Source organism: Corapipo altera, unplaced genomic scaffold (assembly GCF_003945725.1).
Source record: "Corapipo altera isolate COAL_440 unplaced genomic scaffold, ASM394572v1 308, whole genome shotgun sequence".
In the NCBI taxonomy this organism is placed as follows: Eukaryota; Metazoa; Chordata; class Aves; order Passeriformes; family Pipridae; genus Corapipo; species Corapipo altera.
Genome location: NW_020884925.1, coordinates 5,823,226 through 5,847,831, shown reverse-complemented (window position 1 = coordinate 5,847,831; position 24,606 = coordinate 5,823,226). Strand labels below are relative to the sequence as shown.

General features: G+C 38.3%; 1 protein-coding gene across 4 annotated transcripts in view; it reads left to right on the top strand.

Moving 5' to 3' along the window:
* TJP1 (tight junction protein 1) overlaps positions 1-7,760 on the top strand; it is a 159,288-nt gene extending 151,528 nt beyond the window's left edge. For all 4 annotated transcript variants that reach the window (XM_027657588.1, XM_027657583.1, XM_027657584.1 and 1 more), the window contains 3 exons: positions 1,307-1,524; positions 2,714-2,857; positions 6,185-7,760. In XM_027657588.1, coding sequence (XP_027513389.1) covers positions 1,307-1,524; positions 2,714-2,857; positions 6,185-6,279 — 457 coding nt within the window. In that variant the 3' untranslated portion in view covers positions 6,280-7,760. The remainder of the gene's footprint in view (positions 1-1,306; positions 1,525-2,713; positions 2,858-6,184) is intronic.
* Positions 7,761-24,606: the final 16,846 nt, after the last annotated feature.

Sequence of the window (24,606 nt, the reverse complement as noted above, 5' to 3'; positions counted from 1 at the left end):
TGATGTTGAAAGATTGATACTATGATTCTAAAATTCTGCCAAAAGGCATTAAAGAGCTTTTGGATAGATCAAGTATGTCCTGTATCCCTGTACCATCTTGCATTCTGTTGTTAGAAAATGGTATTTTCCATTTCTCATACTACAATTATGAATCTTCTGATAGATGGTAGTCATTTGTCCTCTCACTTCTGTTTCTAGAAGGTGGAATTAATTTTTAAGGATAGGTGTTGCACCAAATTGTATTTGTTCTGTGTGCTTAGAGATCTCATGATACATGTGCATAAGGGATACTTCAAAAATACCTGTAAAAGGGGGAAAATAAATTCAGCAGTTTAATATTGGTTATCTTTACTATGAGACAAATCAACAGCTGCTTAAAAGCAGATCGTGCTTGCCTAATATGCTTTGACTATAAGAACTGTGTCAAGAACAGATAGTATTACAATCTTAAGCTATTTACTGACTTGTTAAATTTGCAGAACAGTTTTATTAATGTTTTATTTCAAAAATAATAATAATTAATGAACCAGACTTGAAATTTTGTTAGTTGTTCTTCAGCACCTGAGAAATGTTTTATACCACATAGTTCTATAGAGTGCTAAAAATTGCAAATTTACCGGTTCTTTGAGTGATGAAATTCCTTAGAAATTGTTTTGAAATCTGCTCAGACTAGCCATCAATGTCACATATTTCTCTTCAGTTATAGCCTGGGAAAAAAATGTGTAATTTTTTTTTACAAGCTTTGTTTTCAATGTATAGATGAGTAGAAGGATTTGGTGTGACTTGAATAGCAATTATTACTTCTTCTGGTATTAAAGTCAGAATGGAGTTTTGAGACAAAAAATAAACTTTCAGATGTTAATGCCACGAAGCTGAAGTGTGTAGCTGGGGGTAAGCTCTCTGTGTATAATCCAGGAGCAGGCATTTGAAAACACAAGGTTCAGATCTGAACTCTTGCTTTAACTACTTCCTGAACGTTTTCAGAGTTTGTGGGCTTTGGTGGTGGTTTGTTTTTTTGGGAGGAGAGAGGGTGTTTGTTTATTTTTGGGTTTTTGTTGTGGTGGGGGATTTTTGTTTGTTTGTCTTTTGTTGGGTTTTTTTACTGAAAATGTTTTGTCATGGCAGAATTTGATTGTGCAAGACAACTAATGTGAAAGTAGTTCGTGTAGGGCATATTAAAGTTTTTTCCTAAAAATTGGTGCTGGCCTACCCTGGACTGTGCTCTGCTAAAATGTTAGAGGGAAGTATGCCCCTGACTTTCAGGAAGGAAATATTGATAAAACTGCCAGGCTTTCTGTCTCTTCAGCCCTTCAGCACTTGAGGATGAGGAGGAGGAAGACGGACACACTGTTGTAGCCACAGCAAGAGGTGTATTTAACAGCAACGGTGGTGTATTGAGCTCCATAGAGACTGGAGTTAGTATTATTATACCACAAGGAGCCATTCCGGAGGGAATAGAGCAAGAAATATATTTTAAAGTCTGCAGAGACAACAGTATACTTCCACCTTTGGATAAAGAGAAAGGTATGAGCTAGCATAGTACACTGTTCTATTATTTAATACAATTTTTTTCTAACAACAACAAAATAGAATATGACAATAACTGTAATGTGCTTCAGTATATAATATAGATTTTTGCATGAAGATACAGAGTACAAGCAATAAGGGAACCAATATTCTACTTAATACTGAAAGGGAAGCAATATTCTACTTAATACTGAAAGCGGCAAGCAAGGTGGAGGCCCTGAATTATACTACTTTAAAACTTTCCTAGTGCACTAAGAGTCTTTGAAACTGTAGATGTGTAGGGGTTTATTCTAGACATTCTGAATGGAAACATGTCTTCATCTCAGAGTTAAGACCAAAAGAATTGCAAAGCACATGATTTAAACTGCTTTGACTTGAGTTAAATTTTTGGACTTTACTTCAACACTTTTAAATATTCAGCTTTTTTTTTTTTTTGTTTCTCTAAAGAAACAACTTAACTGTTAAAAAAAATTCTGTTATATAAATACAAGTTTATTCCTGACTCTTAATAATAAGGGCTGAGTAGTGTATCAGTTGAGCAATTTTTTCGTAGTCTTTTATACCACTAGTCCAGTGTATGTGCATTTTCTAATCTGTCAGATTCCTAATTTCATCAAATTGGTAAACTCAAGGTGTTGCTTTAACTGCAAATTTATAAAATTATTGCTTGCAATCTGCAGTTACTTTATATAAACATAGCATATTCCTCACCTGAATAATGTTACATTAACATTTGGAGTTATAGCTGAAAATAGATCTGTATGTTTGTATACTTTCTTTTGATTGTTGGGATGATGGTCATAGTCTCTGGAGTTGCTGAAGGCTTCATTCAGCCCAGTGTGCCATAAATCCAGAGAAGTAGAACATGGCAGCTGGAGTACAAAGAAAACCGTGAACAAGACTGGTTACTGATTTGGGGATTTGTTCCTTTTGATGCATGTGCTTAGAAATTTCTGGAAAAAAATTCCCAACATGATTTAATCATCGCAGTTTATCCTTTTGCATTTTGAGATTGTAGCATGTTCTACTGAAAAGTCACTCGAGTGTGAGAAACAATATTGCAAAGTGCTTTTCTTTACTGACAGGTCAAAATGTTGATATTTTTCTCCCAATCTGATTGCTGAGTAGCTGTGCATTGTAATTTCAAGAAAAATCAGTAACAGATATTTCTTTCTCTTACCTATAGGTGAAACACTTCTTAGCCCCTTGGTAATGTGTGGGCCTCATGGACTGAAATTCCTGAAGCCAGTGGAGCTCCGCCTGCCACACTGTGCGTCTATGACCCCTGATGGTTGGTCTTTTGCTCTAAAATCCTCCGACTCCTCGTCGGGTATGCTGTCCTCCCTCTGTCCTTTTGGGGCTTTTGGGTGCTATCGTATAATTTAAGTTATTTTGGCTGAAGGTGATGCTGTGTAATATAAAAACTCAATCATTGTATTTGTGTCAAACTCTCCCATTTCACTTTCATTACAAATGTCTTTCTTACATTTACTCATGGTGCAAATTCATAGCTAAAACCACGATAGCAGAAAAAGAGTAATATCTCTAGTCTGTTAAATATTATCGTATTTTTCTATTCTGTCTTCTTTCTTGAGGACTGCTACAGCTGAATACACTTGAAATGATAGTCGCACTAAAATTGAGAGGAAATGAATATGTACCTCTGATTGGCCTTTGTAACATAACTGGTGTTTGTCTGTTGCTTAATTAACCATATAGGACTCTGACAAATCTTAACAATCTGCATGCTCATAAATCATGATTTAATGCGTGTTAACTGTTTCCATGTGTGCAAGTTGATGCTAACAGTTGGGTCATTTAAGAAAACTATAGTGTTCAGTAAAAGCATTTACAATTTATTCTAATGTAGCTGGTTTTTCCACAAGACTCTTCTTGCTTGCTCCTGCCTATTTCTCCTCTACTGCCTTTTATCCGGAAGTCTCTGGTTGATAGTAAAAGTTGCAACTAGGTTGCAGTTTTATTTACCTATTCATTTTTACCTCACTGTGGCTTTCTGGGATGAGAGAGAGAATGTACTGACTGAAACTGTCAGTGAGGAGCCTAATTGAGAATTCTGGGCAAGTTTCAAGCAATTTCATGAAACGGCTGTGAGGTTACAGAGATTTAAAAAGGAATGTTTGCACATCTGGAGAAAAAGTCTTAAGGTTTTGTTCAGCTACTTTAAAAATTTCTGTGGAAGGTTCAAGCCGTTAATGTGCGCATTTGTGATGTAAGTACTGAGTGAACGATGTACTTCTGTATACAGCATTTAAGCCACCATGTATGCATATCTTCTGTCACTATTGTATCTATCACTGTCAACACCAAAGCACTGATGCTTTGAAAGATTAAAGCATCGATCCCCTTCATGGGGATTCAATAATCTAGAGGTATTAATGGCAATAATTTTTAGTTGTTTTTTATAAGCTATTATATGCATGTGTTGCATGCATCTATTTAACAATGTGTGTATACGTGGCAGTGTTAAAACACGGGCTCACAGTGATAGGGTCCCAAAAGATATGACAACTGTGTACAAAAATGACACAGCACTTCCTTTGTAACTTAATAGCACCTGTTCATGAACTTACTTGAAGTGAAGGGAGAGGGCTCAAGTGATCCAAATAATAACTAAAGTTTCTGAGACATTTTTCTCCCTTTCCAAAGTGGGATGTGTGTGTGCACGCATGTGTGGATGAAAGCAAGAGCGTGTATATTTAAACCCTAACACTTTCTGTACTGTAAATATAACACCACATTCTGTTAATCTGAAATGGGATGTATATCATAACATTGCTCTTTTGAGACAAACTTTAAAATTAGGCAATTCTGTCTTATGATATGTAAGTAGACCATACTGTGTCTTAAATAAATAATTGTTTTCTCTCTTTCTAAATTAGTTGGTTATGGGACTCTGATTCTTGAGGTGGCTTTATTATAACAGTTTATGCAATTCTGGGTTTTTTCTCTCTTCAGTCGTCTGCTCTACCTCATCTTTTTTCAATGTATCCATGTTCTGTCCTAAAAGTGACATTCATTTGCACTTACTAACATCCTTTCTGCCACATTTAAACCTCATACATTGGTATTGTACCATTAAACGCCTTCAAAAGCTTGAATGATTCTGGTATTAAAGCTGACCAAGGAAAAAAGTTACCTTCTATGGCCACACCTATTAGAACGTAAAAATACAGAGGGATCTCCTTTTTTATTTTCCTTTTCAAAGCAGTTGTATGTAAATATGGGAAGAACATCCTTAACAGCTAGAGGTTGCACTGGCTGCAGTCTAATCCTTACTATGTATTTAGGAGGAAAGGTTGGAAAAAAGTCTGCCTATTTCACGTGCAAGACTAGGACCTGACTGTCCTACAGTCCTGTTCTACCCTTCTTATATATTTGATCATATGAGTTTGAATGGAATTCCCTGAATCTGTTGAAGGAAAAAAATCTCAAGCATTATTGACGTTTTTGACTGAGATAAATAGCCTCAGCTGGTTGCAGTAAATTTGTTTGCATTCTCTAACTATACACTGTCCCTATTCTTTGTCCCCGCATCAGATGTTGCCATTGCTCAGTGCATTGTGTACTTCATTTTGTTTTCATGAGTTCTTCAAGAAAATTACATGGAATTTGTATCATTCTCACTTAGTACAGAGGTTTCAGTTGTTTGCAGTCTGTGTGACTGGGTTCTATAACTTGTTGCACATTTCTCGAGGCAGATCTGTTTTGGCCAAGCTATTTAATGTCGTTTATCTGAAAGGCTTAAGCTGTGGGAGGCGTGTCTAAAGGCACAAGGGATTCAGTGCATTTTTCACTTTCTACCATAGTGGGATGATGAAACTTCTTGTATAGTGGCAGCACTTTGTAGTGATTTTAGGTGGGTAAATGAAGAATACCGTCTCCATTTAAAAGAGACAATTGGCTGTGCAGATGGAATGTAACCTTTGTCTGGGGAGATGGCAGCTGATGACATTCCCTTCTAACAGATTGTTACCCAGAACCTTTGACCACAGGTAGATAGATCTATTGTAAAGATTTTTATGTACCAGTTGACTGGAATCTCTTTTAGAACAGCAGTATTTCAGGCTTTTAAACAAGTCCACTGAATGTAGCTGCAGAATGACTACAGTCCTGTCTACAATCATTTTCATCATAGAAGATAAAACTACCAGTGTGTCATAGAGCTTAGTTACAACATGACTTCTGATTTGCATTGTCTATGTTCAGAACTGTTCCAAGACACTTCAAATTCATCCTACCCACATTAGCTTTTAAAATGTCTTATTTTTTTCCTCTGGCAATTTAGGAAAGAGCCGGTGACCACAGTTTCACTGTTAACAATTCTCCAATGGAAAGCACTATGTTGGTGCTATAGAGTAGAATGAGTTGTACTTAACAATTCTTGAGTGCCACAGCATCTGTTTTGAATAACTGATCTGTCCTATGTTATATGAAAATAAAGGGATTTTAAAAATTACTAACATGGAAACTGCAAGGTTTTTTTAAAAAACAAATGAAACAGCAACAACAAAAAACCACCCCCAAAACAAGTGTTGCTTCAGAACTTTAAAGCTCCTGTCCAAAAGCTTGGTTGTTTCAAGATGTACACTGTATGACAGCGGATACTAAACACCAGCATTGTGTTTTCCTCCCACAGGTGACCCCAAAACCTGGCAGAACAAGTCTCTTCCCGGGGATCCAAACTATCTTGTTGGAGCAAACTGTGTCTCAGTCCTAATTGACCACTTCTAAACAATAAGTTAGCTGATTGAGTAAATAATGTGAAACTGAGATGGACCTTACATATAAACTGAACCACTCTATCAAGTATTAACTGTTCTATAAGTGATAATGGATCTTAGTTTTTAAGTATCTTGCTTTAACTAACAATGATTTAGCAAGTACACTCTTTGAACCATGGTCACAATACAATGCCACAAGCAGGGAGTGTACAGTGGGAATAAGGAGGGGTTTTGCAGGTTCTGTATGCTTTGGTTTGGTTGTTCTTGTGTGGTTTTTTCCTTTTTTTTTTTTCCTTTTTTTTCTTTTTGTTTTGTTAAAGGACACTACTAGTATTTTGTTGTTATCTGAATGAAATTGTACACAGAGGAACAAAATTTGGTTCATACTGCAGTATCGAAAACACAGATTTTGGCCTGCGTTTTTACGACTGTGTGTTTTTAACTCACAAGACTACATTTTGGTCTCTGGTTTTTAAAAGACTTCTGGTGTACATGTCCAATGAACAGTCAACTCGGGGCAGCACAGCTTAGATGTTTCTTCTGCTGAGAGATAATGCAAACACATCTACCTAATGTATATGGAAACATTGTGCTGAGAACAGGGGGAGGGGAAAAGCATGTGGGATGACTATGGTTCAGTTGCCTCTGTGGATTTGTAAATTAACCACATTATTACAGACCTATTAACCAGCAGGGATGCCTTACCCTCATGTTTTTAATGATCTTAGCTCTCATAGTTCTCTGTATTAAGTTTGTATGGCTTTTGTGCTTACCTAGATAATATATCATGAGAGACTGGGGGGGTGGGGGGAACAACAAAAAAAATTTGTGAGTTTGGTTTAAAGGATGAGTATTGTTTGTGTTCATCAGCCAGAAGAGAACCAGAAGAAAATGATGGTATGTTTTCTGCTATGCATTTGAAAATTTATAGATGTTATAGACCGCCTGTATATAATGCGTGCATACCACTTTTGTTTTTGGTTTGTAAATTAACTTTTATAAGCTTTACCTTTTTATATATATAAATATATATAAAAACAAACAAAGTTTCTTAAGGATATCTTTGTATTCTCGTACCTTTTGAGCCTTGAACTTTGACATCTGCAGCAATAAAGCAGCATTTCTACGATATACGAACGAGGACATTTTTTAAAAATGCACAAAGTTGTTACCTTTTAAAGTGCTGCATTTAAAGAATATAACTCGGAATTCTCTACTTTGATTAAATTCTTGAAAAGTATCCCTACTGTAATTTGTCATAAGGATGCTGTATTATGTGCCCTGAAATGTATTTTTTTACTAATAGACAATTTATTACGGCACAATGGCACTACTACTGTTTAGATAATATACCACTGCATTCTGTTAATGAGTTATTAGCTATTCAGGTGTGGCTGATTTTTTTTTTCTCTGCAGTTATTAAAATTACACGTTTCTAAATATACAGAATAAACCTGTTTTTAAAATAATAAAGATGATTGTAGTACCTCATTGTTTCTGAAATGCATTTATGTGAACGTGACACAATCCATTTTGATTTTATTTTTTCTGTGTAAACAGACAGCTGGATTCTGCCATATGTTCATACATGTAGCAGAGCTCTTGTGAAGTCAGTTGGAGTTGTCTGCAACAGGCCTTCTGAAATTCAGTGGAGCCATTGGAATTAGTCAATACAAGTAGGGGTGGTAGACCTATCACTGTTACACCTGTTCTTCCAAATACTTTGGAAGTGTTCTAGCATGTAGATTTACACATAGAGTAGCTGTACAATTTTCAAGATATTCCTACAGAATCCCCATTATCTGTTTGGAATATTCTGTGGCTAACTAGTAACCTGCTATTATTCTACAAGGGAAAATAAGTTGTAGAAGATATTTTTGAATAATGCTGGGAAACTGTGCATAACCCTGATGTGTCCTTTCTGTATTTCTATTGATGAGTAAGTTTTGTTTCTCAGGCATGGCTTATCCCAGAAGATGCATTCCCGACTATTGCTGCTTCTCCTCATGGCTTATCTCGCTCATTATCAGAGCACGAGACACTGAAAAGTCTTTGATGTAGGGTAAGCACTACTTATCAACAACTAAAACATCAATGTTTAGCAACATTAATGTAATGAAATTCAAAACACAGCACAGTACTACTAAGAAGAAAATAAGGTCTATCCCAGCCAAAATCAGGACCACGTGGAACACTACAAAAGGAGCCAGTCAGTTGGGCTTGAGGTACCCTGGAGTGACACTGCATGGACTGTTTGCAGTGGTATTTGTGTCTTGGCCCTCCTGAGTCTAACGTGCTGTGAGGTGTAACTGTCCCAAGTTGGTTTTACTATAGTGATCCAGATAACATCTTTCTGATCTTCTGTTTTTTAAAGAGTGTAGGGTAATGCCTTTCTATCAAAAGGAAAAAAAAAAAAAAAAGACAGCTTTTGCTCTGTTGTAATTTTATAAATGAAATGAAAAGGTTGATGCTGTTCAAAAATATGGCAATTCTCTACTGAAAAGCAGCCTGTTGAAGAAATTCTTTTGCTGTCTGCCTTTAGGAATGTTTATCAAAGTGTCTAATTTAAACCATGTGTATGTCTTCCTTCTCATTAATTAACCCAAACCCCAATGTTTTTGGGTTAAAACATGACCATTGAGAATAACTGGGCTAAAATAACACATTTTCTAATTTTAAAATACTAGTGGTTTGGAAATCTTTATCCTTGCAAGGCATTGCCTTCCTTACATATTTTATATAGGCTAGGCTCTGCAGCAGGTAAGTTCATCTGCAAAATTTAATATTATATTTTATATTATATTTGTTATTATTCTCTGGTTAGTGTTTAGTATGAACTTCAAAAACTGCACTTCTCAGTTCTTCCTATTTGTCTCAGTGAGGTACTGGCCAGCTGTGGCCCTGCAAATTGTACAGAAGTTTAAAAATGTAGATCTTAAGTCTTGTGTTAATTTTTCACAAATGCCTTCGGTGTTGGAAGCAGACAGTCAGTAGGTACAGACTTACTGTTCCTCTCTCTAATTCAGGTTCTTGATAAAAATCTTCTTTATTTTTTTTTTTTTTTCAAGAAAAGTAGTAATAAGTATTCAGTGATACATACACAAACAATTATGGTTGTAAAAGGAATCTGTTCCTGCCAGCGTGGGTTAGGTGAAGCAAATCACCATAGTGGTTAGGTTCTGGTTGAAGATTCTCTGCTGTAATGTAACGTGGACCAGGTGACAGAAATCAAAGCCATACAGGTTTGGAGATTTGCTGATTCTGAAACTGCACTAATCTGCTCTGTGTCTATGTGTATGAAGTTTCCCACTGAAGTTTATTACAGCACTAACTGCCTATCGCTCCTCATCTCCAGAATGGACAAAATTGACAGTGGAAGAGTAGAGACAATGCAGAATGTTCAGTATCCCCTCAGCCTGGAGAGGCTGCCAGTAAGGCAGATTTGGTATCTGTCACTGTTGCTGACAAGGGAACAACTCTCATTTGTGCTACATAATTGGACCTCACCAGGTCTGTTCTGTGTATTCCATGGAATTGATAAAAGATCCTACACTGTTGTATGAGGGAATGAGGTCCTCTGTTTGTGGTCAGGGATCTGCACTCTTTTGTGTCCATATCTTGGTGTTTTGATGGGGTTTGGTTTCATTTGGGGTGTTTTGGGAGGTGTTTTTTGTTTGGTTGGTTTTGTTTGGGTTTTTTTGCATTGACTTCCTTCTGTTCTGACCTGATGTCCTGTATATCTGTTCAGTTTATGGGGGTAGGGAGGCAGCCAGATGGATGAATGGCAGACATGAGGGATGGGACTTCTGCTCACCTGGGCATGAGTGAAATAAGAGAACTGGGAGGAGTGGGATGTGTCTCAGAGGTTTAACAGTTTCTGTAAAACATAAATGCTGCAGCAATTTTCTGTGTTTAGGAGTCTGTTACTCCTCTCAGCATGAGAGAATTTGCTGAGGGATGTTGGTGTGTTGAGTTTGTGTAAGGATGTGGATTTGATGCCTGGCAGAAGCTCTGATATGCAAAGACTGGAGAAGAGGGGACTTGGGCAGATTCACAAACCACTGGGATCCCTTTAGCTCACATAAAACTTGAAAGTAAGTTCTCTTCAATACAGTTAAACATCGTGAACCTCTCTGTGTGCATAATGTATCTGTTGCAGCAAATCATTCTCACTAGGGAAACCCACAGTTCTCTGCTTGTTATCCTAATGTTAACTGTTAACATGTTGGAGAGTCCTTCGTTGACTTTAATAGCAATTAGCTAGACAATGGAAAAAAAAAAGAGATCCCTAAAGAAATAAACTGTAGTCTACTAGTGACCAAGGACACCATCTTTATAGTTGGGTGTTGAGTGCACATTACATTTTCTTTAAAAATAGTCGAACAAAAAAGCCCTTATTGTTCAAATATTCAGCTACTGTACCTTGTCTTTACAGTATTCTGCAGCATTTGTCCGTTTTATACAAAAGTTGCTGAGCACAGACTGTGAAAACACTATAAATTACAGTCTGTTAAGGTAAGTGCAGGCTTAAAACGTGTTAGTTAAGGTATTAGTTTCTAGATTATATTAAAACCAGCATCTTCTCAGAAATTATGACTTACTTCTACCCTTCTTCCTTCCAGCTTTTAGGCTTAGAATTTGGGGGAAGACCTAAGTGAGAAACAGGCTGTAGAATTTAAGGAAAATGACATCTAGTCTTTAGCTGGTAGGTTCTTCTATATCTTGGCTTTAGATTACCAATGGTGATACTAAGTCTACACATATTTAAAAGCCTTGCCAAAGTTCTACCAAAGGCCAGAGTGAAACCTGGGAATGAAAATTATTCTTTACAGAAAGAAGATGAGAAGAAACTTCTTTGCTAGAAGGAGCACACAATACAGAGCCTGATAGTGACCTTCCAGTATGGATGGTGTAACAGTGAAGCTGGCTGCAGTGATTTCCCTCCTAATTATATTTAACTTTTGTTCTTCCTGACTTAATGACCAAATATTTGACATTTCAAAATAAAAAGGTAGGGCAGAATTAACTAAATTGGTGATACAGAAACTTATGTATTTGTTTACTGAAGTAGCGCCTTAGTAGAGTCAGGGAAGACATCAGGGAAGTCAGCTTAGTGCTCAGGGAATAGTTGCCTTAAAATTAAGGTTTGTGTTGACTGTTTTCAGTTTGTCCTGGTGAAAAGCTGTGGAAAGGCACAAGATACATGTAGATGCAAACCTTACTGTATAATATGTAATGCTATGAAATCAGCTACATGAAAGATAACCTGCTGCCCCTGGAGAACAGCCAGAGCCTGTGCCAGAAGGAACAGTTGCAGCCCTTTTCCCTGGACATCCCTGGCAATTCTGCTGGTGCTGGTGGTATTTTTTAGTTCTCTCAGCGGCACACTGAAGTTTTTTATAGCACTTCAGATGTCTGCTGGTAATGCAGGAGTGGCAAGAGTGGGCTTGTGTGTCTTTCAGTCTATATATAGACTTCCATTTTTTCTTAATAATTTATCAATCTTCATGGTTCTAGGCAGTTTTGAAAAGGTGTTTCAGACATAAGCTATTGCAATAATATCCATGCAGCTATGTCAGTCTTGCCAAAATCTGGTCCCCTAGTCCCACATCCTTATGTGGGACTCTACTGTTATAGAAGTCTGGGGGTAGGGGGGCTGGTTGTTTTCCAGAGACTGGAATCTTGTTTTCTGGTTTGGTGGCATATAAATGTAATGCCCATAAATGTAATTACCATTATTTAATGGGCATAGATGGCATGGAGCCATGGCTTGTGGTAGTAACAGGTGCCCAGTTTTAAACTGTGTCAGTAAGTGGGAAAAGCAGTTTTTCACAAAATGCTGAAAACTGTCACAAAGCAGAAAGTTTCCAGGGAGCCCATAAATAAAGCTGATCCTGCTGCTGTGTTCTGTTTAACACCCCCAACCCTACCCCCAAAAAACCTGCCTAGCAAAGTTCCCTGATGGTGTGTTTTTTGATAAATTTCTGTACAGAATGTAAAAATGTCCCGTTTCCAGTGAGGGTGAGGGAGGTTGGCATCGCTCTGTGCGCAAGAAGTTCAGAACTTGCCTCTTGCATGTGAGAGTAGGTGATGAGCAAGCACAGAGGAATATACACAAAAGCATTGCATTTTATTTAAATTAATGACAAGAAGTGCTCTGACATACTCATAACTTTTGACATGTTTTCTGTTTCTCCTGTCTTTTGGTTGGATAGTTAAAACTTTTCCAGTGACCTTACTCTGGTCTGTAGGCAGTTGAGTATAGCATGGCAGTGAGCTATGGAGCCAGCATGCTTTGTACTACTTTGATTTCAAAGTGCTAAAGAATTCTGAAGGAATTAAGTGCTGCTCTTGGTTTCTAGATGTGATCCTTCTTTTTTTTTTTTAAATCAAAAGTACAAAGCAACTAGGTCAGACTTTGTAGCGATGAAGGCACGTATAGAGAATACACCATAATCTCTGCGAACATGCCTGCATGAGAGTTCAGGTCAAAATGGGACAGAAATGGAAGTGGAGGATGCAAGTTCTTGTATGCACTGGTGCTTCAATTCAATCCTACTTTAAGAGAAAAAGGTATTTTTTATGGACAACTAGTTTTACATTTGTGGAAGCTGTCAGGAAGGACCACTCTGAAAACCCCTCAAGGAAAGAGAAAATTAATCTGAATACAAATAAATGAAGCTTACTGGAATTAACCTGCAGGTGTGAAACCTAGGAAACTATGAAAGAAAATAATCCTATTTGTATTTAAATATATTTATATTTAAATATGTAATTACAATACTTCAATTAAAAAGGAGTAATTAAGATTAGCAATTTGTACAAGATTCCCTTTGTCAGGGAAAGGCTTGTGTGCAATGAGAGCTCTTCAGCAGAACTCCTGTGCAGTGTGTGCGTAACACAAATCGGTTAATACAAAATCATGCGTAACTTCTGACAGCCTCTTGATTCCTTTTGATTTATTAGGCTTCATACTGGCAAGTGTTGCTGTTCTTTTCTGCAGACTAAACAGTTGCAGCAGTCATTGAGCTCCCATGTGTGTGACAGTAACAGGCAGCCACTGGGGGGGAGTCTTACCTTATGAACAGCAAATGGCTGTAGGGCAGGGGAGATGGGAAAGGCAGCATGTTTATATTGAGTTCCAAAAGGTGCTCCTTAAATGTGGTGTCCTTCCTTTTTTATTAATTCTCCAGGCATTTTCACATCAGACTGTAGCAGTGTCAAATATTCAAACTTCCTAACAAACAGTGCATCGTGTAATTGATCTTCTTCAGGTTTTATATGGCCACTGTTAGAATGCTGCAGCCCTGCCCGACTTTGCCTTCTCTGAGTCCTGGGAGGCTTTAGAGGCCCAGTGTGAGCAATGATGTCCGAGCCTGGGCTGTGCTGTGAGGACAGGGCTGCCCAGCCGTGTCCCAGCTGTGCTGGACACGCTGTCACTGCACGCCCTCGCCTTGCACAGATCCCTCCTGATCTCCTGCCTGCAGCCAGCGGTGCTCTGCACACACACGGACACAGTCCTGCTTCAGAGCACCGAGCTCCTCAGAATTGCTTTTCTGTTTTATAAGGAAAACGCTGTAAATACAGACCTTCAAATGTCTTGGCTTTCATTTAAAACTAGTGTCATAGCTTGTAAACAAGAGGCATGTCTTTATAGAAGGTAGCCAAGGGGAAGATATTCAGTATTAATTGAGTTATCAGAAAGCTTGCCTTGGCCTTCAGTTGTGCAGCACTCGGGAGCCCAGAGCTGCTTGTACAATGAAAGGTTGTCCATGTTCACTTCAATGGAAAGGACAATTCACTGGCACAAATGGTCCTTTATCACGTTCTTTCTGCAAAGCACGTTTGCTTACTTTTTTTGAGACTTGCTGCCTCTTTCAGAAAAGAGTTTGCTTGAAGGCTACCTTTGTAGTTACAAAACAGATGTTCTTATTTAGTCAACTATGAAAGCAAAGGAACTCAGTGCAACAGGAATCTCAGACTCACTATGGCAAGTTGCATTTGTGCCATCTCACTTCGCTTCAGCCCAGCATTTTCTGCCCTTGTCGTTTTTCCAGGACTGTGGGTTTTCTTTATGGACTAATAAACTGATGGGAAACGCCTGAAGGATGCTCCCAGAAAGAGATTATGTATTTTATAGACTTTTTTAGTCTGCAGTTAAATAATTTTTCATGTTCCCTTTGCATGAACTGTTATCTGTTTCGAAACTAATCTTAGGAAAGAATTAAGTGTAGTAGAAAGTAATTTCCTAAAGAACAGGCTGTGTAAACTGTACTGCTGTTATTTTTACTATCTCAAAATGTTGGGGGTTTCTTTCATAATGATATGATGTCTGTATGACAGTCTGAATGCTGTAATCTGGATCAAATTCTAAAAAATAAGGAATTTTTTTTTTTCAAAAAGTTTTTCTTCCGGAGAAGGAGAGGACCTTTGTGCTATGGGAATATGTAACAAAATTCATCTTTAGACTGTTGGGTATATGGAGTTAAGAAAACAAAATTGTTAAAGGCCTTCTCAGCATTTGAGTCTTCTTAGCTTTAAATGGATAATTCATTAGTAAGCCCATTTTAACTCCTCATTTTTTAAATTGTCTTAAGAAAATAGTGATTTTGGAGTATAGATGATAATTTTTCTATTAACAAAATAGAAGTTAAATGCCAAATATTCTGTGAATACCTTCCTGTAGCCTCATGGGTGTGGTGAAGTCTGTGTAATTTAAAAGAAAATATTAATAATATCCTTTTTCAGAAGAAAGAGTATTTTAATCCAAGAAGATCAAAGATTTATTTATCTCTGGTTTTCTGTCAAAAAGTACTAATTTTGGGTGATAGGATCAGATAATATTTCTTGCAGCAATCACAGCTGAGTAAGAAATCTTTCTGTTGAGTAAATGTTCCAAAAATGTTTCTGTTCTTGGCTAGAATGAACAGATATTTAAAGTGTTTAATGAGGCAATGAAATCCAGGGATCCATCTGTGCATCATTTTATTCTTAGCGAATGTCAGGTTCTAAAAATGCTTGGAAAAGGTTCTGGTGCAGAGTTATGTAAGGATAAATATAACTCTGGAGAATAGTACCTGCTTATGGTATGTGCAGAAATCCAGAAAGTTATGCCCCTGTGTTTACGGGCATGGCGTTTGCTCAGTACGTTTGTTTGGATGTTTCCTTTGCTTTAAGAACAGCCATATTGTGACCAATGAGTAAGTAGAGAGACCTGAAAGAAAGGTGTCTTCAGTAATTTTTTTCATTCTGTATGTCTTGGTAAATAAAGAACACGTATACAAGATCAGTCTGATAGAAAAATTTACAATTTATGGACAAGTTTTCTTATGTGAATCACTTGACATGTAATTAAAGGTAAAAGAAAACAGTAATTCCACAATAGAGTAAACTCTGAAATAGTCTAGGTCTCACATGTAGTAGGTGCTCAGGGTTTTCTTCTTCAGTGTCAGTTCAAATATGCTTCCAGCAATCTTCTCTACGTATTTGGGAAAGGAAAAGCAGTAGATCAAAAGTGTATCTTGTACAGTCAACTCTTCCTGAACAGTAGTGCTGCTCAACTGCAGTGTAGTCAAATGCAGAGCTAATTAAGTTAAGCACAGAAGCAAAACTATGTTAATTTTCAATCCCAGTAACAGTAGTCCATTCATACCTTTATTCTACGTCTGAATTTTTTTTTTAGTGCATGTTGTTCGTGATTCTAATGTAGAAATGATGTCTTCCTCAGCACTAATAGAAGGCAAATTACCGTGGTAAGAAAAAGTTGTGCTCTGGGTATGTGGCTGTGTCCATTGGACCTCATGAAATGCCTTGAGTCTCTTCATTCTTTGGTACTTTAATCTGGCATATGGAAACCTTCCTGTTCTGCTGTGGGTTGCCGTCAGACCACCTTCTGAAGGTCTTGGCAGGAAACACTCCTGATTCCACTCACATTCAAGTGAGCCAGCAGAGTGCCCTTGCAGCAAAGGCATCTCTAATGGTCTCCTGGGCTGCACTGGGCAAACTATTGCCAGCTGGTGAAGAAGGGGATCCTTCTCCTTGACTCAGCACTGCTGAGGCCACACCTGGAGAACCATGTCCAGCTCTGGGCTCCTCGGTACAGGAGAGATGGGGATGTGTTGGAGAGAGGCCAGCAGAGAGGCACAGTGGAGGGAGTGGGGCAGCTCTCCTATGAGTAAAAGCTGAAAAAGCTGGGACAGTTTAGCCTGAGAGGGGAGGGCTTGGGGGGATCTTCTTCTTTTTAATACATATATAAAAACCAACTACCATCAAGGGAGGGTGCACAGAAGGTGGAGCCCGGCTCTTCGAGTGGTGCCCAGTGGCACAACAAGGGAGACAGTGGGCACAGAATGTAACACAGGAGGTTCCTTCTGAATATCACAAAACACTTATTTGCTATGAGATTACCCATGGAGGTTGTGGACTCTCCATCTTTGGAGATATTCAAAAGGCACCTGGATGCAGTCATGGTCAGCTGGCTCTGGGTGACCCTGCTTGAGCAGTAGGGGTTGGACAGGGTGATGTCTGGGGGTCCCTTCCAACCTTAACCATCTTACAATTCTGACCAGGTAGCATGACATTTGTGCTAGCCCCAGTGAAGCTGTTCCTTCATTTTTAAGAGTCTAGGTGAGTTTTAATCTGTAGACTGCTCTGGCCTGCTAATTTATGGAGAATCTGATTGTGTCCAAAAAAAAATGTGGTGACAAAAATACCGTACTTCATAAAGGCTCTTGAGTAAAACAGCAGTGTGGCTTAAAAATCGGTTAAGGAAATAGCTCGGTTGCTGCTATTCCTTCTCTGGCCTGCTGTCATACTGTTGTTTATGGAAGAAGATTGGAATTGAATAAATGTAAAAGCTAGTTTTAACTCAAAATTTCTATTAGCAGGTTATATATTTTTGCTGTTAATTGAACAAAATGTACTTGTAGCTGTCCATAGCTCTACTTTAATCTAGCTGAATTGTTTATGCTCAGTGAGGCTTCCTGAATTAAATGGTTGCAAAGCTGCCACAGTATAGTATGGATGTTGCTGGTAGTGCTTTTATCCTATAATGTGATCTTATATAATACCTGAAATTTTCACTCCATAAATTCTGTAAAGCTTTCCTTATTTACACAGTATTTCTCATCTTTAGCAGGTAAATTAACTCACCCGTATTTGGTGCCCAATGTCAAGAAGTACTAAAAACTCTTATTACTAGAAGTTATCTGTTTTTTGCAGCAGTAGTAGCACTCTGCTGTCTAACCAGTTGTTTGCATCTGGATAAGGTTGTAGCTGCCTCTCTCTGTCTTGGAAATCATTGTGCTTGGTGCCTGCAAGCAGCAAGGGCACTGTGACACATGGACAGGGCGAACAGACACAAACAGAACAGCAGAGATGGTGCTGCTTTAGCTGCTCCAGTCGGTGTAACTTCATGGTTGAAGCTGCAGCTCTATTTTCTGTGGTATGTGTGTTCCATTGTTCTTTTCACACCTCAGTAGTTTCTCTCTGAATATTCCCAGGAAGGTTTCATGTTTGACAAAAAAATGGGTTCTTGATGCCCAATTACCCTCAGCATACCTTTGAAAATAGAATGAGGAGAATGGAGAAGGTAACACTTTATTCTTACTAGAATCTAAAGCCTCCTTTGTCTCAGTTAAATATTTACAGCCCATGTTTTATAATTCAACAGAAGTGTTAGAGAATTCAGACTTGAGTGTTTTCCTGTAGTACTTCTAAGCTTCAGTTCATGACAAAAAAGTGGTTTTAGCTTCTAGAATATTGCAACCCATGCTTTATTTATGGACTGTCTGTATCAGGGACATTAATTCCCACTTTGCTTTCAGTGCAAAAGCTGCAAGGCCGGCTGTTTGATAAAGGAACCTATTTATACATAGGTCTCCAGTGGAGAAACTTTCCCCAATTGTATACAGCTAAAATTTAACTCACCTTTTCAGTTTTTATGTGGTATCGTAATTGTGGACTGTTTGACTTCAAGTGGTGACTGAAGTTAGATTTTATTTGCAGTTCTTGAAGAAATAGTTTTCATTCTGTTTTAGCAAGTGACCTGTATTTTCATTTTAGTTATTTCCCCAGCACTTAGGAGGGAAGCTTAGAGCTAATAAATGCCATAGGTGTGTGTTTCTAGCCATAATCGACTCATAAATCCATTTAAATGACAGTTTCTTCCTAACATGTAATAAACTGCCCACTGTGTCTGACTATTTAATAATTGTTAATGTGATCCTCTGCTGAAGCAGCCAACAATTTGAAATGTGTGTGCGCATCCTGCTAATTCAGCCTTTGCACACTGTTGTAAATTTTACACCACTTTTAGCATGATGTGTAAGGAGTCATCAGTAAAAGAAAGGAGAATCAGGCTTTGGATATTTTTTCAAAATGATCATAGGAGGGTAAATAATCATACTTATCGTCTACAATTTCCGGCCTCAGGTTTCTAGCAGGTGTCCAAAACCTACAGCAGAAACTAGCTTTATTTCACTCAAAGATCGCAACAAAGACTTCTGTGGACCTGGAATATACATTAGGAACAGGTGAGAAATAAGAGCTGTATCACCTGAATGCAGTAACTTTTTACTTGCCTAGCTTCTACTTATACCTTTTAAAATCCACTCTTAATTTGCCAGTGTAATTTGCTGTGGTGAAATTTTCTGCAGTTTTTAAACTAGAGACCTTTTGGAAATACCATGAATGAGCCACACTTAGTCTCTACAATACTGGACAACTTTTTTTGTGCTATTTGTAATGAAATATAGTATCTTAACTCTGAGTTCTCCTTAGTCTTTTAAGCACTCAGATAGCTGTGCAGTTCTGGCAGCATGGCAGCATCCATGCTTTTGATGTCTTCCATTGACTTTGGGATCACTTGCTCCAGCTTTCTAGCTCCTAAAAGAGAAGGGGAGTGTTCTAACCTTACTGCACATGAAGGAGCTGAACTTGCTGCTGCCCTGTCATCAAAAAAATTAAAGACAAGGACAGTGAAGGCAACAGATTAAAATGCCAGACTGATGTAGATAAAAATATCTGAGTAAATAAGAGGGGGAACCCTGTCAGAGCAGTTTTCTCATTTTTATCTTGTATTGCATATATGAGTTAAGCAGTTCTGAAATGCCGTGTTAGGGGCAGATATGGCATGAGCTGTGTAATCCCGGAGTTATGGCAGGATAGAGACTGTGTGTGAGAGGAGTGACAGCTGAGTGCAGGTGAGTCACTGCCCCCTGATCCATGATGGAAGTGCTCAGGTTGCACTTAGCATGAGCCCCCAGAGCCTGAGCCCTGGCACACGTAGTGTGAGCCCCCAGAGTGCCCTGAGCCCTGGCACATGCAGCCCCCTCCCAGCAGGGCTCTGGCACTGCTTGTCTGACCCGTGGGTAGAGCTGAGCAATGCTATGGGGAACAGCAACCACACCGAACACTTCAGTTCTCTGGGAGACGCCAGGGGAGGGAACAAACTAACTATAAATGACTGTGGGCGCTTCCAAATAACTGTTACAAATCAATAGCAAAGCATTTCTACTTGTTGTTTGTTTTAAGCATTGCTTCAAAAGAGGGTCAAACAACATTTTTTTGCTGAATCTTACCCTGCTGAATGAATCTGCCCTTCCACAGAGAGTTATGAAGACAGCGAATCTGAAGATAGCAACTTGTGGGACAGACTAATGTTTTCTTATGTGCCATTTAATATGTATAGGAATGTCAGCAGTTGACTCTCAAAAGGATAATCTACTTCACTACTAAATGTAGAAATTATAAACAGGAAATAGAGTAAACTGTCAAGGGACAGAAGTCTGTGTAGAGCCCGTTAACTCTGCAAACCTGCCACGTCTGTGCGTTCTGCTCTGTCTGAAGGGTACGTGGGGAAACAGGCCTCAGCATAAAAGACCAGCGAATCTATTGCATGTTTGTGGTAGTGATTCAGTTGGTTTTAAATCCTTCATTAGAGTATCTTTGAGTACACCTTTTCGTTTGGAGATGATTGAGGGACTACTGTGTTGGAAACCTTCCCACCTGAAGAAGAGTTCATGAGAGGCCCTGAGCTTGGATTGAGGAGGGTTAGAATGGCTGTGCTGTACTGAAGTGGGATTGCTCTCTGATGCTGGCCAAGAGGATGTGTTAAAATAGCTTATGCATTTGGGTAAACTACTTTTTGTACATACAGTCTTCATCAGACATTGTACTCTTTAGGCAAGCTGTTCCAGGGATATTAAAAATCCTGGTTTGTACTGTGTTTTGCTTAATGGCAGCCCAAAGCTTTAATATGGGGTTGAGTTTGCTTGGTGGAATCTCCCACCTTTCTCCAATATCAGGGTCTCCTCAAAACCCAGGAATTGAGGGTTTGAGAGTCATTACAACATAATTCCAGTATATATGGCCTTGGTCCACTGTATTCACTACCTTTTTTACCCTATACAGTTCCATTTCTTATGGGGGAACAAAATATCATTCCTTTGTGGGTTGTTTGTTTTTCTTTTTTTAATCCTAGGGCTTAAATTTCTGGGTTTATTTTGAAACTCCCAGCACCACCCTTCCCAGCTCCCTTGGATATCAGTTCCCAGTGACCTGATCTCAGGCTGTGGTGGAGAGACAGGTTCTCTCCTCAGGTGTGCATCCTGAGGTGATAGCTGCAGATGTGCTCTGGATTCAGCTTCATAATTCTTCCCCCTCCACACAATAGCTCTGATCTTTCTTCTCTGTTCTTTCCTGGCCCCTTGTAGTCTTTCCCTAACTAATTAAAATAATGACCAATCCATCTCCTGTTATAGAATAGAGATCCACCACTTCAGGGGACCTCTTTCTGTGTTTGACTACACTCATAGTAAAAATAAATTGCAATTTTGAAAAAAATATTGAGAAGGTCATATATTCTTGGTTGACCAATATTACATACACTGAATATTCACTTTACCCTCTTCTATCACCCTATTCTGGTAAAATAAAATTATCTTCATTCCTTCAAAGCTGTTCTCTTCAGTTACAGAATTTTCTCTTGCAGAGAAATCTGATGCCTGTAATGCTGACTGTGCTAATTACTATTAGTCCTCAATGGTTGTGATGCCCAAAGATTTGAGAAAAGAATCATAGCACGTAAGGGAGTGGAAGCTGTCAGGCCATAAGACCACTAATGTAAAGTACAGGCTACCAATCATAACATCTTACATTGTGAATAAAAAAAAAATCAAGGCCTATTTTTGTTGGATTATAAAATTTTATTTTTATGGGATAGAAAAAATAAAAGAAAAAAAAACCAGGTTGTATAGTATATCAAATCTTTGTTCTAGTGATACTTCTATCCATATGTTCAATATTTCTATTGAAAGGGACTTCATGAAATAAAATGCTCTGTGGTTTGTTGAAATAACCTGTAACAGCTCAGTGTGCTTGGAGCTGCCGCTTGAAATTCCAAACCCACATTGTGGTAATGCAGCTAATGGCAAGGCCATCTTTGTTCCACCTGTCTGTTTGTGATTTGCAAGGCCTATAAAGTCTGTTTATCATTCAGCTGATAAGAGGCGGAGAAGGAAGAATGAGGTTTGAATAATTTTCATAGAGGAAAATAGTATTGCAGTACCTACATCAAAGTAGTAATGCACAAGCTCCTAGCCTTGTTCTTCCTTGGCGATCCAAATTTAATTTGCTGCTTAGATCTTTAGAAGTACTTGTGGGTGAGACAAGTGTATTGCCTACATTTTTCTCAGTATTAAATCAACATAAGACTGCTATTTAATTTGATTTTTTTTGGGGGGGGGGATAATATTTAATGAAAAAAAGGCAGGTTCCTCTTCAACAGTAGAGAAGTTATAGAAAATCACCTCTTGGGCAGAATAAAAATAACTGACATCTCAAAATGTCAGTTTTGGGTTGGCCGGTTTGTGTGAAGCCCAACATGTTTGCAGATGCAGGAAGCTTACAGATCCTTCTATCTTATGAAAAGTAGCTTCAGAGGAGAAAAGCATAAAATGGTTAAGAAGAGGCATTTTAAGTGTTATGTAATGGAAAGATGAAAAGGACTTAAACTTTTTTGATCAGATTTCTACCTAGTGATGCTTTAATGAACTTTATTTCATTTTAGCCTTGCTGACATTTTGTTCCCATCTTGGGTGGTGTCACATACATGGAGAGCTGCAAAACCTACTCCAAATGGCTGGACTGCTCCTTGTGTGCTGGGGTGTTGTACAAGTGTTTGGGAAGGGTGATTAGAACTTGAGGGTTTGGCCATTGGCAAAGGTTTTCGGTCACTGGATACAAATCCCCAGTCTCTGCTGTGCTTTAAAGGCCTTTGCTGCCACTCAGTCATTGATGCAAAGGGCAGCCAGGTTGGTTCTCTCTGATACCAAGTTCCTGTTGCTCAACAATGAGTCATCTTTTGGGCAATTTGTATGAAGTTTTTACACAACCTTTCATAGCATCTATAAAAAGCCCAAATGAAAACTTAATTGGCCAAGGTGGCACCCAAAGGCACCAGTGCTCCCTGAAGCCACAAGATAAAAAGCTATTTTCTTGGCATAAATGAGCTGTAAGAATGAGACAATTGAGCTCTACCTATGCACCTAAAAAACTTGTCTTTTGGGAAAAGTTCTCTAGCTAAATAGCATGATGGAAGACAGACTTATCCATGTCAGGAAGACAGAATCAAACTTTTAAAGTACTATTTGCTCCAACTCTCCTACTGAGGATAATGGTGGTTTCTGATGTTCTTTAGTATGTTCAGAAAGGAAATGGTTTTGCAACAGGGATATGGAATGAAATAAAATAATGAGAACTAAAATACCTTGTCAAATAAAATAGTCAGCTTTTGGGGGGGGGGGGGGGGAAGAGTTTTGAGTACTGTTAAAAGAAATACAGGCTTAGAGAAGAACTAAACATGAAAATTTGCTTGAAGAAAACTGAGGAAAATAATATTAGAAAACAGAAAAGGGTTAGTGGAAAAATCCTTGCCTGAAAGAACTGTATTCAGAATAATCTGGCATGGAATTGTGCTTCAATATGCAGGGACAGTTCTTTACTTTTCAATGTGAAGTGCCATTTACATTTTTTTCTGCCTTTTTAGGAAAGTTTTGTGCAGTACTAACAGTATTAGATTCTATTCTTCTTTTGAAAGGAAAAACCCAAATATTTCTGTATTTTTGCTATACCTTCCAAAATTAAAGAAAGGAATGCAAGTTAAAACAACAGAGTGTGAGGAAAAAATAAAACTTCTGCAATATAGGATTTTTTTGTTGTTGTTTCTTGCAAATTTATAATTTCTGGGGAGTGTCATGTTGTGGGTTTGTTTCTCAGTATATCAGATATAATTGCCCTGTAAAGGTGTGTAGGAAGATGTTTATGAAGTGTGTGGGATAAATGCCCTTGGAATGGAGCTGTAATGTGCAGGCTGGCAGAACCCCTGCTCTAGGGTGTGAGCTGTATTACAGCTTCAATACCTGCTGCAGCAAAAACCATGCTGCTTTCTGCTCTTCTGCTCTTGGATATTCTCCTGGTTTTGTGGTTGGCTGAGCCAGCTCAATTTGGATAAGAGTTGAAAGAATGCAGTTACATGAACTTCTTGTAGACATACAAAGAACGAAAGTGGTCAACAAATATAAGCCATAATATTTTCAGTTGGATCCTTTCCTGTCATTTTTGCAGTGTGCATTCTGCTCTGGCTTTCCAGGCAGAACTAGCCAAGCATTTTTCAGGAAATGAAGTGGGCAAGGTGAAGCACCTGTTAAATGAAAAAAGCTGGAGAACTTGTTTAGTTACAGTTCTCTAGTTCTTCACATTCTAGCATTATTTGAGAATAATTAGGATGTTTCCCTAGAGCTTGATCAAAAAAGCAATTTTAATGGGTTTCTGAAGAAAAAAATACTCTGGTAGGTCCTTTGAGAGTACCCTGACAGACATCCTTCCCTTTGCAGTGTGGTAACCAAAGGGTATGTATAGACTTGGGACTTACCGAAGTTCTGAATTACGTAGAGTAGGTATCTGTTTTGGATAACTTTTGATTCCCCAAAAGGGCAACTCCAGTGTAGATTTGAGATTAATCTAGAGCTTATTCTCCTCCAGGATGGCACCTGAGGCTTATAAGCAGTTTCCACAAAGGTGTAGGCTATATGCTTAATTCTATACTTAACAGCAATCAACTGAAAATATAAATATAAATAATAGGTGTGTATACATACATAGAGCAGAAAAGAAAATAGCTAGTAATAGAGGTAAGAAAAAAATTACAGAATGCTGAAAAATCTCATTAAAGATGATATATTGTTCCAGTAGCTTTATCTGGGAGAGGGAATGGGGAAATATAATTGTCCTTTAGTTGCACAGATCATATTGGAAAAGTTATTTAATATTTATATTT